Genomic DNA, 15,685 nt, shown 5'->3' on the forward strand with positions numbered 1-15,685 from the left:
GTCAGTAAAACTGGTACAAATACAGTAAAATTTTCACATTGTAGAATTTACATACATTAAAATCTCCATTCAAGTATTTGTGCTGGCATGTAGAAAAACTAAGGAAAAGTTATCGTTGCCCCACTTTTTATTATTTAAGTATATTGTCTGTTTTTCATTGCTGTATTTTTCTAAATCAACACTGAGTACTTTTCCCTTTCAGTAACTTTCTCAGTTTGCAGCAGGGTTCAGCTGTAGAAGAGATGCATCACCCTTTCTGAACCCAGCTACTAAGTGGCAACTCAGGCTTGCAGCTGGTTCCAATCAGAAATAAAAGACATCAGACTGGGAATACAGATGCTCACAATTTGGGGGAGCGGTCAATACGCTGGCGGGCAAGGCTGCTATTCAGAGACCTAGACAGGCTGAAGAAAGAGGTGGGCCAAAAACCTCATAAAGTTCAGGAAAAGCAAATGCACAGTCCAACATTTGAGATGGAACAATCCCAGGCACCAGTACAGGCTGGCAACAACTGGCTGGAAAGCAGCTTTGCAGAAAAGGATTTGAGCATCCTTGCAGACAGCAAATTCAGCATCTGTCTGCACGGTGTTCTTGCAGCAAAGGGCAACAGCAGGTCAATGGAGGAGAACATTACCCTTTGTTCAGTACTTGTCACACCACATCTGGAGCAGTGTCCAGTGTTGGGCTCCCATTACAAGATGTGACACACAGGAATGAGTCCAGCGGAGACCACCAAGACAGTCAGTGGATGGAGCGCATGACATGGGTAGAGGTGGAGTTGCTCTGCCTTAAGAATAGAAGGCTCAGGGGAGGCCTTACTGCTGTCCACAGCACATATGGGGAGACACCGTGCAGACAGACCCAGACTCTGCTGGGAGGTACACAGGGAAAGGATGAAGATGACAGCCATAAGCAGAAACAAGAGAAAATTTAATTAGAATCATAGAATCATTGAGGTTGGAAAAGACCTTCAATATCATCTGGTCCAACCATCACCCTACTACCAATGTCACCCACTAAACCACGTCCCTAGGCACCATGTCCAAACTTTCCTTGAATACCCCCAGGGACGGTGACTGCACCACCTCCCTGGGCAACCCGTCCCAATGCCTGATGACTCTTTTTGAGGAGAAAGGTCTCCTAATGTCCAACCTAAATGTAATGTCTCCTAATTTACAACCTATTGGTTATTAAAAAAAGATTTTCCCATAAGGGTGGTTATAGGAACAAGCTGTGCCATCTCCTGCCTTGGGCATCTTCAGAACTCAACTGCACAAGGCCCCTAAGTTGGCTCTGCTTTGAGTGTGGGACTGGCTGGATAACCTCCAGAGATCCCCTTTTAACTAAATTATTCTCTGGTCCTATAGCTCTCTGGATAGCCTCACCTAACTTTGTACAGAAGAAACTTCAAAGTCTGCCGCCTTTGATGCAGAAATAATCAAACAGTGCGAGACAGCTTCCTGGCTTCATTCACCACACCCATTTCAGAATTTCTTTCTCTCACCAAGCTTTGTCCAGAATCACTCACTTCCATCAGGCTTTGCACCTCTTCTGCCTAGGTCTGAGCTACAACTTATTTCTTGCTCATACTGCTTGACACCCCAAACTAGCAATACATACACAGAGTTACAACAAACACAAGTCTTTTGTACTTGTCTAGTGTGTCCTCCCCCCCACTCTTATTTATTTTTTTTTTGGGGTGGGGGGACAGGAGTGGGAGGGGGGGACATGACACTTTATCCGTGGCCTGAGAAAGCTGTGAGACCCCTCTTCCTTCTGCGTTTTCCTCTTGTTGGCCAACAAGGCAATCCACTGGGGTTGCAGAGGGAGGAAGTTCATTTGGGGATCTGCCCCATTTCTATTTCTTTGTGATCTCGGGTCTCTGAATGCATTTCCTTTTGGGGCATCTAGTGGTGCTGGGGATATGCTGGATTCTTGAATTTCTCTAAGTAAGGTGTCTTAATTTTGACCTCAAGACTTCAGTCCCATGTTTGTTTCAGTCATTACTTGTACTCATGATTCAGAGGAGGGGCATCTTGTTTTTTCTGGACACATTTATTTCCTGTTCATAGATGTTGCCCAGGTATATTTGTACCGTTTCTTAGTTACAGAGGCACACCTGCTCATTTATGATGACAGAGGCAGTACTATTGTGCACATGCTATACAGAATGGCACATAAACCTTTAATCAAGGTTTTTCATTTGTCCTGACAGTACAGCACATATAAGGTTGTTCACAGCACGCTGAATGCTTTGAAGTGCAGTGGAAATCTTGTAAATCAAAGAGAGACATAGTAACCCTACCAAAAAAAAAGCAGAAAAAGTGAGAGAGTAGAGTGCCAGTGTTTCTTGACATGCAACCTCACATATTATATCTGCTCGAGCAGGTTTTAGACGTAGTTGATACTGCAGTCAGTGAGCAACACTGCTTCCTCCAGCTGTTATACCAAAGGGCTCTCTGGATGCAAGAACAACTCCCTTTGTGGTGACATGCTCCTCCTTTACTGCTATAAGGAGTTCAATGATGCACCAAGAACACAATAGGGAAATGGAAGAAATGTAGACAGCAAGAGTAATAAGAAGGGGCTCTGACTGGATGCCACATAGCATAACACAAAGTATTTCATTAGCATAAAGCAATCCCTACAGAAATTTAACACAATGGCCTACTTATTAATACGCCTATATCTACAGTATGCAATATCCTATTGTACTCAAGTACTTATAGATTATGCTACAGCATCATTTGGATTCAGCTACCCTGACTCAAATATACCTATCAAAACCAATGGACTAATTCAGGTCCTAAACTACTGAGTCACTTAAAAGAGATAATCTCCTGAATAACCCAAACTGGAGCACCACGGACAGAATAATAAATGTGACAACTGATCAAACACATTCTGAAGAATCTGAGCTCTACAGCAACATTTTTAGGAAGTGCTGGACTGGGTTTATATTGCTCTACTGAAAGGTACACCATAGGGGTTTTAGTTTTTTTAATGCCTTATCCATCTTTATTTGATTCACCAATAAGTTATTCTACATTGATGTAGTATTGATCAATGGAGTTATGCTAGAATAAAGTAACAGTGTTGTAGTGCTCTCACTGTGTGGCTGTTCTGTGGCTTGTAACAAGTGTTGTCAAAAAATCCCCAGTTTTAACCCTCTCTTTCAGCACTTACCTACAGAAACAGCACCTGTAATTCAATATATCCTTTGTTAGTAATAAAATATTAAAAATGAAAAAGAACCAAAACAAGGGAAAGAAATGCTTACAACCCCCCAAAAATGTAATAGGTCTTCAGCTGAGTTACTGCATCCTTGCTTTGCTACCTTCATGTTGCAGTACCAAGGCAGAATTGCATGAGCTAATGAAATGACTGCTTCAGAAAATACTGCGGAGAGTCTACCTTTATAAATGAATGTCAGTAGATATATTTATTGGCATTCTGCAGAAATCTTTAAAGCAACAAATTGTAGCCTGCTTGTTCCAAACCATTCACTTAGCTTGGATATTTGCCTAAAACAATTATTATACTGGATCGAAATGGGCATGACAACATGCTTTACGTAAAGAATGAATTACTGTTAAGAAGATAGTGGTGTAACTACTCTGGATGTCTTCTGATTACAGTTCTCTTGAGGTGTATGGGTTATGAATAAGGAGTTGGCAAGAAGCAGACAAAATAAAACACAAAATGAAACTAGCTCTATAATAGCTCCGTAACTTTTTGGAGGAGGGAAAAAGAGAAAAACCCTCAGTCCCTCCACTGGAATGATGGAACTCTTTATTTTGTGGTATTTATTATCAGATGTTAGCAGAAAACTTCAGTCCCTGACATGACAGCACCAGGAAAGACACTGCTTATAAATTCTTTTCCAGTTTCCACATTTTTCAGCATTTCCAAAGTATACTTTTCCTAAATAAATAATCTGGTTTCTCAAAACAAAACCCGTTTTGTTTTGTATCATGAACACTATCAGACTTTTCTCCATTTTCCCAAAGGGATGCCAGGCTTCATCAAGGAAAACACCCAGCAGCTGGTACTAAAGTAATATTTATTACTGAGCGCTCAGTGCTTTGGAAAAAAAACATATGTATAAGTCAGGGCACAAATAATGTCTTAATTGCACTAAAATACACCTGGAGTGATGCCAGAAGGACTGGCAGAGTTACTTCATCTGCCATCAGTGCTTCAAAGCTGCTCGCTCAGGTATGGATCACTCACTCAGTATGGATCTCGACCCTAAGCTTCACATCTCATTTCTGAAGTACTGAAACACACAAATTTTTGGTGTTCCCAGTGTAATTGTTGCTACCCAATACTCCATTTCAGAAGGCTAGCACGAGAAGTAGGTCTATCAGTTTGTCTGCTCAGATCTAAAAGCTTCACTCTCAAAGAACAGGGAAAAACAAAATGATGAAATTCTTCATAACACGTGCATTGGTGCCTTTCTGTTCTCCATAAAGCCTCATCTCCTGCAATGGTATCTGGAGGCATTGGACCACAAGTTACTGGAAACTGCTGTGTTTAGTATCAAAGGTAATAGCAACAGAAGAAAATACGTTTCTTATCTACAGAAGATCTCAGAAGGCAGAAAAGCAGAGCACAGTCCAATGCAGCAGACAGCAAGTGTTTGCTGCATGCAAACCGTGTGTTCTGAGTTTGGAGTATAGCACTTTTGGTCTCGCTGATTTACCAGAACTATAAACATACCAAATGTGGGAGTAAGATACAGAAAGTATAGAAAATACAGAAAATACAGAAAGGGTAGAAAGTACCTTGTTTTAGAGACAGCATTTATTCACCCACTGACAATGTGGTAAATACAGCTCATATAAATAAAGTAGATGAAGGTAGAACCTTTTGTGGAAATGTGGCCATCCCAATATTCCAGCATGAGCACCACAACTTTAGTTCACTGCACACTTTCTTTCACTTTTTAGTTTAAAAAAATATGGAACAGTTTATTAAAATATAAATGTTTCTTACATATCAATAAGAAGTGTCTTGAAATTTTGGGAACTTCTACCTACTAGAATTTTTTTGGAATGTAATTTTTTTCCCCAAGAGTCTTTACAACCTTCACTACCCTCAGAGTTGCTATAGCCAAAGCGTCCCCAAATTAGGATGATATTCTTTTACCTCTTTTTCATTGCCAGTTATCATTTCCCACGTCCCATAGTGGCCTTTCTCCTGCCGGAAGAACTGAACGGCTTCCAAGAATGCCTCAACTTCATACGTGGTCTGCTTGAGGAAATCTGAAGGGAAAGAAAAAAGGTAGTACAAAGGATTTACCCATAAATAACCTTTAAAATAAACATCCTTTTTAAATCCATTTTCTTATTCCATGTGCATCCAGCAGAAATATTTTCCAATCATTTACTAAGCCTGAGTGTTTGAAGACCTTTGGGGTTTCATTAAGATTCAGAAGCTTAATTTTGCCACATATAAACTATCATAAGCCAGCCCATTTAAGCTGATAAGTAAAACCAGTATCAGCAGGTAATAACATAGACCACACAGTAAAAGATAACAGTTTTACAGCAAGCTTCTTATGCGGGAGATTTTGAAAAGGCAGTCATTAACACATGAAAGCTCATCCCTTACTTTTATACCTATAAGCTACGTATGATGGTACATGGGCAGACTTTGACAGCAGGTCCTAAAGTTGGGAGTTTCCGCTTCTTACATTTAAAATAAAATTTTATGAATTTAAGGTAGTGATAATCATCTGAGAAGCAGCACATTACAGCATGCTGCATGCCCTTGAGAAATTGCTAAACCCTGACTTACTGCTTCCCAGTAATCTTCTATTTCATTGTTTTATTATGGAATCGATGATCAGCATGATTTTTTCATGGGCATACAAAAACACAGACCAGGACAAAGTAAGCTCTGTGCTCTTACCAATTAAGAACAACATTTCTGACAAAACTGCGTTGCTTTTCCCCGATATTTCAGGCATGTTTAACCACAGGTCAAGTTACCATCCACAGCTACTACTGCTAGATGGCAGCTTGTCCCAAGAACATGAAATGAAGATAGCCTGGGGGCACTATGCTGTACAAATGGGACTACAGCATGGAAAAAAATGAAAACAAGTGGCTAAACCAGTTTGCTCTTATAAATACCGGATAACCAGCCATGCAGCAGTAATTATATCTCAGGCAATTTCTTCTTTCCAATCCGCAAGACATTTGAGATAGTTGCAGTCAATAGTCTCCTTCACATTACAGCACATTAAACCACATCTAATGAAGGCTGCAATAGCAGTCACACATTAGAACTAGTTTGCCATAATCTGGGGAGAAACAGTCCCTCTGTCTCAAAATGTGGAAAAGCTCCTTAGAGCCATGAGGCCATTTGGCAAACCTGAGTAAGAATTTCAGGCTGAGAAACCACAGCTGAAATACTTCAGGAATTTGAGCACTGCCTTTGCTGAGTCAGAGCTTCAGGACTACTGTAAGGATTATTATCTTAAGGGAAAAACAAACTGATAGCAGTTTATTGTCACCTCTTCAAGGTTAACTACTTACAGCCTTGATCAGCTCAAGTCCTATTGTGTGCATGTTAGAAGGGAAGGGGAATGTTAATTCAAAGGTAAGTATACTGCTTTTCAAGATACTGATATGTATAAGCAATTGTTATGTGAAGTCAGAGAATAAATTCTCAAGCCTTGCCTGTCAAGCAAGACATATCTTTGACTTGTTTGTGAAACCTTCTAACGACAAAAGCTTTATAGAAGGCTTGTATGCACACCAAGAGCAATACAGGGCTTATACAGAGCTTATACATTATGGGGAACACAGAAGATTAACTCTACAGTAATTCCCCAAATGTCTCCTCCATGCATTTTACACAAAAAGGAAAGCAGGAGAAACGTACAACTATTTTACCAATGCTTCATTACTTGAAAACAGCATTGTATCAGCTACATCTGCATGGTGGGCAATGAGGTTTAAGATCAGTGTCAGAATTTGCTCTTTCAGAGTTTTCCCTGAAAGCAGTCACTGCTACGGGAAGGTATGCTATACAAACTGAGGCACAGTGAACATTCTCATGCTGCCACTTCGTAGATACCATTCCTGTTTAGCAGGTATTTGGAGGTCCCGAGAGATCAATTTCTTCACCCCCACACGCTGATCAATCAAGAACAGCAGGCACGTAAAATCCCAACCATTTACTCACTGCTATCTCCATGATTTGTAGCATTTTTAAAAGCAAATCACAAAACAGGATGTTAAAATACCAGTTTAGGAGTTGTAGAATCAGCCTGTTCACTGCCACGAGAAGAATGTCCTCTGACAGCAGCTTTGATGAAAGAAGAGCACTCCACCTGAAGAACTGTATTGCATCTAAAAACTTTTGTCCTCCCAGAACTAAACTCTGGATATTCTGACCAGAAGAGAGCCAGGCCTGGCTGGGGAGATTGCAACTCCTGCAGTCCTCCCATCATGACTCACATGTTTTCCTTCTTCGCAGCTGTGCTCCCTCCCAACCAAAAGGGACAACAGACCATCCAAAGGGCTGGATCTTGGACCTGCTGAGGTGACGATTTGCCAGGGCTGACAAGTCTCCCCTCTAAGATCATCAAGTTTTGAACTGTGTACTCAAGGGAGTATTTTCTCTATTATGACTGTCCCTGACCCATAGAAAAGTGGAAGGAAGATGCTAAAAGAACAAGAGCAATTCATTTGAATAGTTCTTGGGAACAATATCAAACTGTAAATTGCATAAAATCCCAAATCATAAATTCTTTCCTATACCAGTAAACACAGGAGAACATCACAATTATGGTAGTCTTACTATAAAAACAGCTCGAAGTAGAAAGGCAGCTTTATCCTTCAAGGCCTACTGTAATTGCTTTAAGCATTTTTTTCTCACTTTCTATAGGAGGAAAGGATTGCATCAGAGATAAGACACTGAACAACTACATCCATCCAGCATTGGCCCGTGCAGAAGCTGTTGGCAATGGAGACAAGACAGAGGCGCATTCATGGGATATGGCTTGAGAAAAGGGAATTGTACCCAGGCTGAAAGGAGCTGCAGAGCACATTCTTGGGGATTTCAGCAGGGAAGAACCAGGGCTTCTGTAAATCAGATCTAGCAGTTTATGACAAGGCTAGAGGACTGAAGACGGATTGGCAGCCAGCTCCATTATACAACAGCAAAGTAAGGAAAACAATGAAGAAGCTGTTGGGGTAGCCTTGCTTACGTGCAAGAGAGAGGAAGGCGCGTGGGAGATGGAAGCAGAAACTGCAGCTGTGAACAGGGCAGGTGGTAAACCCTTGTGGTATCAGGAACAATTGTTCATCAGCAGAAAGGACGACGAGTGCTTCACTGTGAGGCTTCCCCTTCAAGTGATCTGGCTGGCACCTATTGCCAGTAATGGGTCTGCCCCTGCTGCTTGCAGAAAGAGGAGCATGCCAGGGGAGCTGGGTGCAGAGGCGGTTGTGGATCATCCATGTCCGACTCCCACAAAACGCATGGGAGTCATCTGGTGGTGTAGTGTTTTATTTCCATTGGTTCCAGGCTCCTTAGAAGCTAATCTGAGATACAGTGCCGCGTTATGTGTTTCACAGGTAAAGGCATACGGTAACACACATCACTATTCTTTCCATGGAGCAGTACAGGACTATCACAATCCACTTTCTTCCTTGTGCCATCTATACAGCTTTCAAAACCAGAAAAAGCTGGAAACATCTGCTCCACATGTGTGATGTACCTTATTCTCCTCTGCTCAGGCCAGCTGCTGCCTCCCTCAAACTGGAAAAATGTACTTTTCTTTTGGGTAGCCTGGGCAAGACTGAATACCTAGTCTCATTTCTCAAGTGCACATGTATAGCCTTCTTGCTCCACCTTCCTGTTACATCTCATTATGAAAGGAAAAGCCAGGGGCAGAAACATTTAATTGTCATTGGACAAGAAGCAGTTAGCAAGCAAATCTTCCACAACAACACTGCAAGCCATAAAGTTTACTGCATGTCCGCCAGCACAAGGCTGGAGAGGCTTTATGGGTACCAGACTCATGCTACGTGCTTAATCCAGGCTCGTCTGCACTTGGAAAGTTACCCAAACAGCTTCTCCAGCTGCTAATGGATATAACATCTGCACATTTGTGGAGAGCAAAACAAAATTCTCTTTGGTCTATTTGATTTTAAAACAAGAAAAGCCACATAGAGACTGTCTTTTAATACCCAAGTGTGGAGCTTAATTTAAATAACATACACAGATAAGATACCACTAACAATACATTCCTTTTATAAACATAGAATACAGGCAGTTCATTCATAGAGTAACTGCTGTAAAGTTCCTATTGAAAAGATGGAAGGACAACTGGAAACACACTGGCTTCATAAATCTCCCCACATTTGCATGTCTCACGAAGACACAGCTGAGTTTGTTCAGTACTGCAGAAAGGTGTCTAAGGAGTCTTGTAGACATGAACTTCCCTGCAGTGTGTAAGTAGATTAAAACCTTCTTCCCCCACCAAAAAAAATCTCAAAGTTTAATTCATCAAAACAATGCACAAAAGACCGGGCTCCTCAACACCCACTAAAGAGTGCAGTGGGCACTGATGAATTCTTGGTGCCGAACCCTTAACTTAGAAGGCCCCATGCCCAATTTTAGCTGCATCTGATGCTTCTGCCACTGTTGGATTTGCTGTCTCTTAGTGAGGATCTCCAGGCTATACACTTCAGGTCCTGTTCATCATTTGGCAGATGTCTGGTTGTATGGTCAAGTAACAGAGGAAATCTTCAGTCTCAAGTTACTATGTGCTCTCCCATGACAGGCCAACTGCGCCTCTGTTTGAAGATCTTGCTGGCACATCATTTACAAGCCCTTTGGGACAGAGGATGGGCTACCAGAACAATTTTTGTGGCTTACAAACACTTCTCATGTGTCTAAAGACAGCAGTGAGAATTAATTGCCCTGGTGGATTCAGTCTCATCGACAGCCATAGGTCTTGTACCACCGGTCAAAACACTGTGTGTAAAAACTTCTAGAAATAGACCTTGTTATCAGAGATGAGTACCTTAGATCTCACTGCCTCTAGATAAAGTTGTGGATTTTCAGCAAATCTGGACAATAGGAAATCTGTGTTCGACCATTCCTTTCAAATTTGTTACCTGTATGTATTACAGGCTGCTGCATCAGGTCTCTCGCTGATGATTAATCACTCAGATGCTCATTTTCTTAGTTATGGATGAGGGGAGGTGCCTCTTTAACATTACATATCCTAACTTGCCAGGCTAGCTGTTAAAAAGTGTTTCAATACCCAGTTTTATTTGCAAAGTAATAGTTACTAGTAAAACTATTAAAACTCATTACTGCAGCATGAAAAAGTAGACTAAAATGGTCATGCAACAATCAGAATGGGAATAAGTGTCTGAAGACACAGGGCATATCATCTACTCACTTAACAAACATGAAGTCAACAAATAAAGTCTTCCGATAAGCAGCAGCACAGCTCATTTCTGTACCTCTCATACAACCGCATGGAAAAGGCTGTGTCTGGGAAGCTCAGGCAATGTTTCTGCAGCTCCTGGTGGGACTGCAGTCAGATGTTATAACCAGACAGCAAGAATTTTCCACCTCCCACAATTTATGGGGTGGTTTGCTCTGCTGGGACAACGAGAGTTCACAGTTCCCTTCTGCATCCTGACTAATCCTGCAAACTGGGACTCACTCATTTTTGGACGTAGCAGCAGCATTACAGCATGAAGCTGTTCAGAGAGCCAAGGAGCTGCAGTCAGGATATTTTACGATGTGTAAAAACTGAGTATGTCATCCTTCAAAACAAATGCAGTGCCCATATTGCAATCCTGCAAATGCCCTTCTCCCTTACAGGTTTCTCTTACAGTAAATTTATTACTTTTATTGTTAATAATAATGCAGGGGGATATTGACTGTGGACAAAGTGCTTCACCAAATCTCACTAAACCACTGAGAGTAATCTAAGCTTTACAGCTGGCATTTTGCAAAAAGCTGAGGTCCAAACAAGACATAGATGAACCAATGCTAAAACAGAATCCAGAAGCTTCAGCGCACAGAGCAAAGGTTTTAATTAAAGAAAAGCTGATTCTGACATAATGCCCATCATCTGACTACCAAAACTCAGAAGAAATTCACCCTGGCTTCCTCTGCTTCCTGCAGCATCGATGACATCGATGTATACGTTCCCGAGCTGGAGAGCTGTGTATAGTTTAATGTGAGAATCTGTATTCAGAGAGCATTACTTTCCATATGGTTCCTGAATTCTACCTGCAGCTAACTCTGTTTGATAATAGGAGCAATCTGGCATCTAGCAATGGCAGTATTTATACATGATGATCACATGTAGGCCCACAGGTAGGAAGGTTGCCTTGCCTGGCTCCTCCCTACTACCCTCAGTAACTGCAGCTTTGGTCAGATGTCTCTTCCTCACATATGGGAAGTGCTAACAACCTGTTTTTCCCTCTCATAACACCACAGGACCCATGAATACCACCTCAAATCTTCAAAGTGACAGACTGACCTCAGCTAAGGAGTGGGGAAGTCAAGGCAGGAGGATGCACACTGGAAGGTCGTAAAGATGGCAGCGAAGTTGAGCTTGGTGGATTTTCGCTGACTGGGAGAGTATTTGGCACTTACTATAATTTTGGGGATATGAGAATTAGTAGAAATTGTGTTTAATTTTATATGACCTTACAGTAACATATTCTTGCTTCCTCATCTATTTGGTCAAAGCCTGGCTTAGATGAAGGTAGTGCCAAAACATCTATTTGTAGCTGTTTTTTCCTGATCCTGTTATGTAGCATTTTTCTGGGACAAGAAGTATCTCCAGTTGTACAGTAATGGCGAAGGGCTGTGCTTCTTGTGATGCTATGAACAGAATAGTAGGAGGTGAATAAAGCTCAAAAATATTTGTGATTTTCAGTGTTCTACCTTTGGTTTTAGCAGTCTCAAAAGATGGTGCTTCCACCACTTACTATTTCCACTGGACATTACCCTCAACAGGACAGATTTTATGCTAAGAAATGCAAATTAAACTTTTCTCAGTTCTCTTGCCCTTCCGCGTCATCCCCCTCTCCCCTGGCATCTGTTTCTTTAAAATACATTTAGATTATTGTGTTTCCTCTGTTTTGCATTAAACATGCTCTTCAATTAAAAACAAAAAATCTAATTGAGTTTCTTTTAAAATTCAGCTCTTTTTAAACAAAGACTAGTAAAAAAGAAAACACACAGCCCAAAACTAGAGGGAGGCTGCTGAAAAAAAAAAAAAAAGGCTTTATTTTCAGAAAGTGTGGTGTCTTAGCCATCTCACTACACAGGACATTTCTATCTCTTGTATTGGTACTTGAAGAAAAGCTATTGCACAGTGCCAAACACCAACAGATTTGGGTGAAGGCATCTGGAGAACATTAGGGAATAAGAGATGTTCCTGCAGTTAAAGAATCATTCTGCCAACTTCCCACCACCACAATTAGGGGACGCCCATCAAAAGAAAGTAAATGAACATGACAAAGAACAGTTTCCCTTTCTAAGAGTGATCTATTTAGCCCAGGTTTCCTATAACAGCATTTTTCTGGTAATACCTGCCTGGGGTTTATTTGCTGTGGGTAGCGACTGCAGTGGTTAATGTCTGTTGCTCATGCAGTTTCTGTTAACGATGAGCAGTTCTCTACTAGGAGGTGTGTGAGTGATACCATCACACAGACAACGACAGACAAGACGCAGAGAATTGCCAAAGAGAGAGCCCAGACCCTGAGTCTGTTATGCACAAGTAAGCAAGACCAGCCTATCATCCTGTTATCAGATGGCAAAAAGCAACCATCCAAGTTCTCAGCACATTTCAAGAGTTGTTGCTTGTAAGATATTACCAAAAAATGGTAAGAAAGGTAGTGGCCAACATCTCCAAAAGGCTGAAGTTACGAAAAATTCTGTCTCCCAAGAAACAAACATGGTCCCAACCCAAAGAGAAAACTGAAGTGAATCCATCTGTCTGAACAAGGAGAGATGAGAAGAGCTAAGGCACTGGATGTCAGGAAAAGATGGCTTGCCTAGGGCTTGTAATGCAGCTACGGCCCCTCCAGAAAAAAATTATATGAATAAAAGGACGTATCGTTTAAATTTACAAAATGGAGTCCTGTCATATTACTACCCCAAATTGAGATCGAAGTGAAGTATAATGTCCTGGGTCTGAGAAGCATCAACCTCACAGCTCTGATGTTTTCCTGAGAGCAATGTAGTACCGTATGATTCACAGACCATGTGGTATAAAACTGCTAACCACTAACAGAAGCTAAATGAGGTCATTTCCAAGCAGGATACAACCCTGCAATAATACACAGTATTTATAGCAAATAAAGTTTTGCAGTGCAAGTTCCCTCCTAAACATTAAAGCAGCATTTCAGATGATTGCTTTGCAGCATGCAATGCCTGTATTAAAGCTGTTCAAAGCAGCACAAGACAGATTACATGGCACCTCCCTCTGCCGGGAACATCAGGCTGGTGTTTTATAGTCTAAACCACAGATTCATTCATCTCTGATAATCTCCAAGTGCTTTACAAACCATCTCCTGTATTCCTGGTAAAGATGAGCATTCTGTTGCCACTGACCTTTGAAGCCACAGCCCAAATACAGCCTTACACCTGCACAAATGGGTATCTTCACAGCTACTAAACCAAGCTCAGGTGGTGGGCACAAGGCAGTGTCTCCTCTGCACCACCCCCTGCTTTGTAACATACAAGAGAAGAAAGATAAAAACAGGGTGTGGAGGTGACAGAGGTAGGAAGAGCACAGTCACAATTAGGATTTTACACACGTTAATCATCTTGTCATTTCAGAATGAATACACCTCCCACAGACTGAAAATCCCAACTACAGTACAAGCCAGAGGGGCTTACTGGAAAAGTCAATCACTCAACAAAGGAAATAATGTGCAGAGTAAAAGCATCCCACAAGTAGGAAAAATAGTCTCACTTTAAGCAAATTATACATAAAATTCTATATTGCATCCTAAAACATTTCATGGGTTTTGTAGCACCCCATAAGCCATGTCAAACATATTTATAGGAAAATGGTTTTGAATGTTAAGACAGTGTTAATACTTCTGTGGCAGTTTACACACGTCTTTTGAATGCATATTTAGATTTGTGGATAAGGTGAGAGACATAGCACAAACCAGCCATCACCTCAGCCACTCATGTGGAGTACAGGAGATCTGATCTTGTTAACCATAGAGTGATTTAATTAATTAAAGTACAGCAGCTGCAATGAGAGAAGTCAAGATGCAAGTCCCAGCTTGGGGACATACAGGTGGAAGGCTGAACACTGCTTATGTTATACCTTTGCCCAGACCCAAAATATCATGCAAACCTTCAGAAAGATCTCGCTTTCATCCTAGAGAAAAGCTATTTTCCTTTAACATTAAAAAACAAAACAAAACAAAACAAAACAAAAAAAACAACCTGCAGGGTATCAAAGCAATTGCAATTTCCTACTCCTTTCTACTTTAATTGGTCATTCTGCACAGTTTCTGAGAAAGATAATCCTGATAAAGATACCTGAACAAGAAAATTCTTTCCTTCAGCTGCCCTCCCCAGAGAAGAAAAGCCAAGCTGGCTGTAACATGAAGACTCAAAAATCTTTCCAAAGTCCTATTTGGACTCATGACAGATGCCTTGCTCTGTACAGGGATAAAGACAAGCAGTACAGAACCAGGTTCAGAGGCAGGGATTTGCACGTAGCTAGTAAAGAGGATGACAAGGAGAAGGAAGTGTCTAACAAAGACAGTATTTCTCCTGATACAGCCAACCTTTCCTTCAGCTTGAATATTAAATGTCCTTTTCTCAACCTTTACCAACACTTCAGTAATTATTTTGAATTACAGACCAAGAGTTGGTAAGTCCTGTACGTACTATACACACGTCCATGTAGGAAAGCTACAAATAATTATGAGAAAAACAACTGCGAGCTAAACTTAGAGTTGAAATAGGAAATACGGACAGAGCTGGTGGCAATCCAAAACATTACAGAGATAGTAAACCTGATGCTGTCTCAGCTCTCCTATCATAGCCAAGCTGTGCCAGAATGTCCTGCATAAGGATAAAAATGACATTTTGTATTTCTCTCTTGCCTAATACATTTCCTTGTTGTACTTCTTTAATGTATTTTTTCTCTACTTTTTTAGTTATGGTGAAATTGGAGATGGCAGGATATGGTTTTGAAAGTCCCCTAGCTTCCTGTGTCATGAGGGTGTTTATCAAGATACGGATGTGAAATCAAACCAGATGAAAGAATATGAAAACAAGAAGTGAAACTCTGCATCTCCCAGAATTAGCTAGTTATATTTTCCTTCCCATTACGTAGACTTCCCTACATCCCAACACCAACTGGTTGGCCCTCTCTTTTAACAGCAAATACCAAGTGAAACACAATAGCTGGTAATCTTGTATAGGAAAGGAGAAGCCTACCTAATGAAAGAAGGAAAGGGAGGAAGGGAAGGGAAGGGAAGGGAAGGGAAGGGAAGGGAAGGGAAGGGAAGGGAAGGGAAGGGAAGGGAAGGGAAGGGAAGGGAAGGGAAGGGAAGGGAAGGGAAGGGAAGGGAAGGGAAGGGAAGGGAAGGGAAGGGAAGGGAAGGGAAGGGAAGGGAAGGGGAGGGGAGGGGAGGGGAGGGGAGGGGAGGGGAAG

General features: G+C 41.4%; 1 protein-coding gene across 1 annotated transcript in view; it reads right to left on the reverse strand.

Moving 5' to 3' along the window:
* The window catches only part of NIBAN1 (niban apoptosis regulator 1), a 65,303-nt gene that overhangs the window by 13,822 nt on the left and 35,796 nt on the right, over positions 1–15,685 (reverse strand). Inside the window, exon 6 of the mRNA XM_032191963.1 lies at positions 5,152–5,267. Within this exon, the coding sequence (XP_032047854.1) occupies positions 5,152–5,267 (116 nt within the window). The remainder of the gene's footprint in view (positions 1–5,151; positions 5,268–15,685) is intronic.

Source organism: Aythya fuligula, chromosome 8 (genome assembly GCF_009819795.1).
Source record: "Aythya fuligula isolate bAytFul2 chromosome 8, bAytFul2.pri, whole genome shotgun sequence".
Classification (NCBI taxonomy): Eukaryota; Metazoa; Chordata; class Aves; order Anseriformes; family Anatidae; genus Aythya; species Aythya fuligula.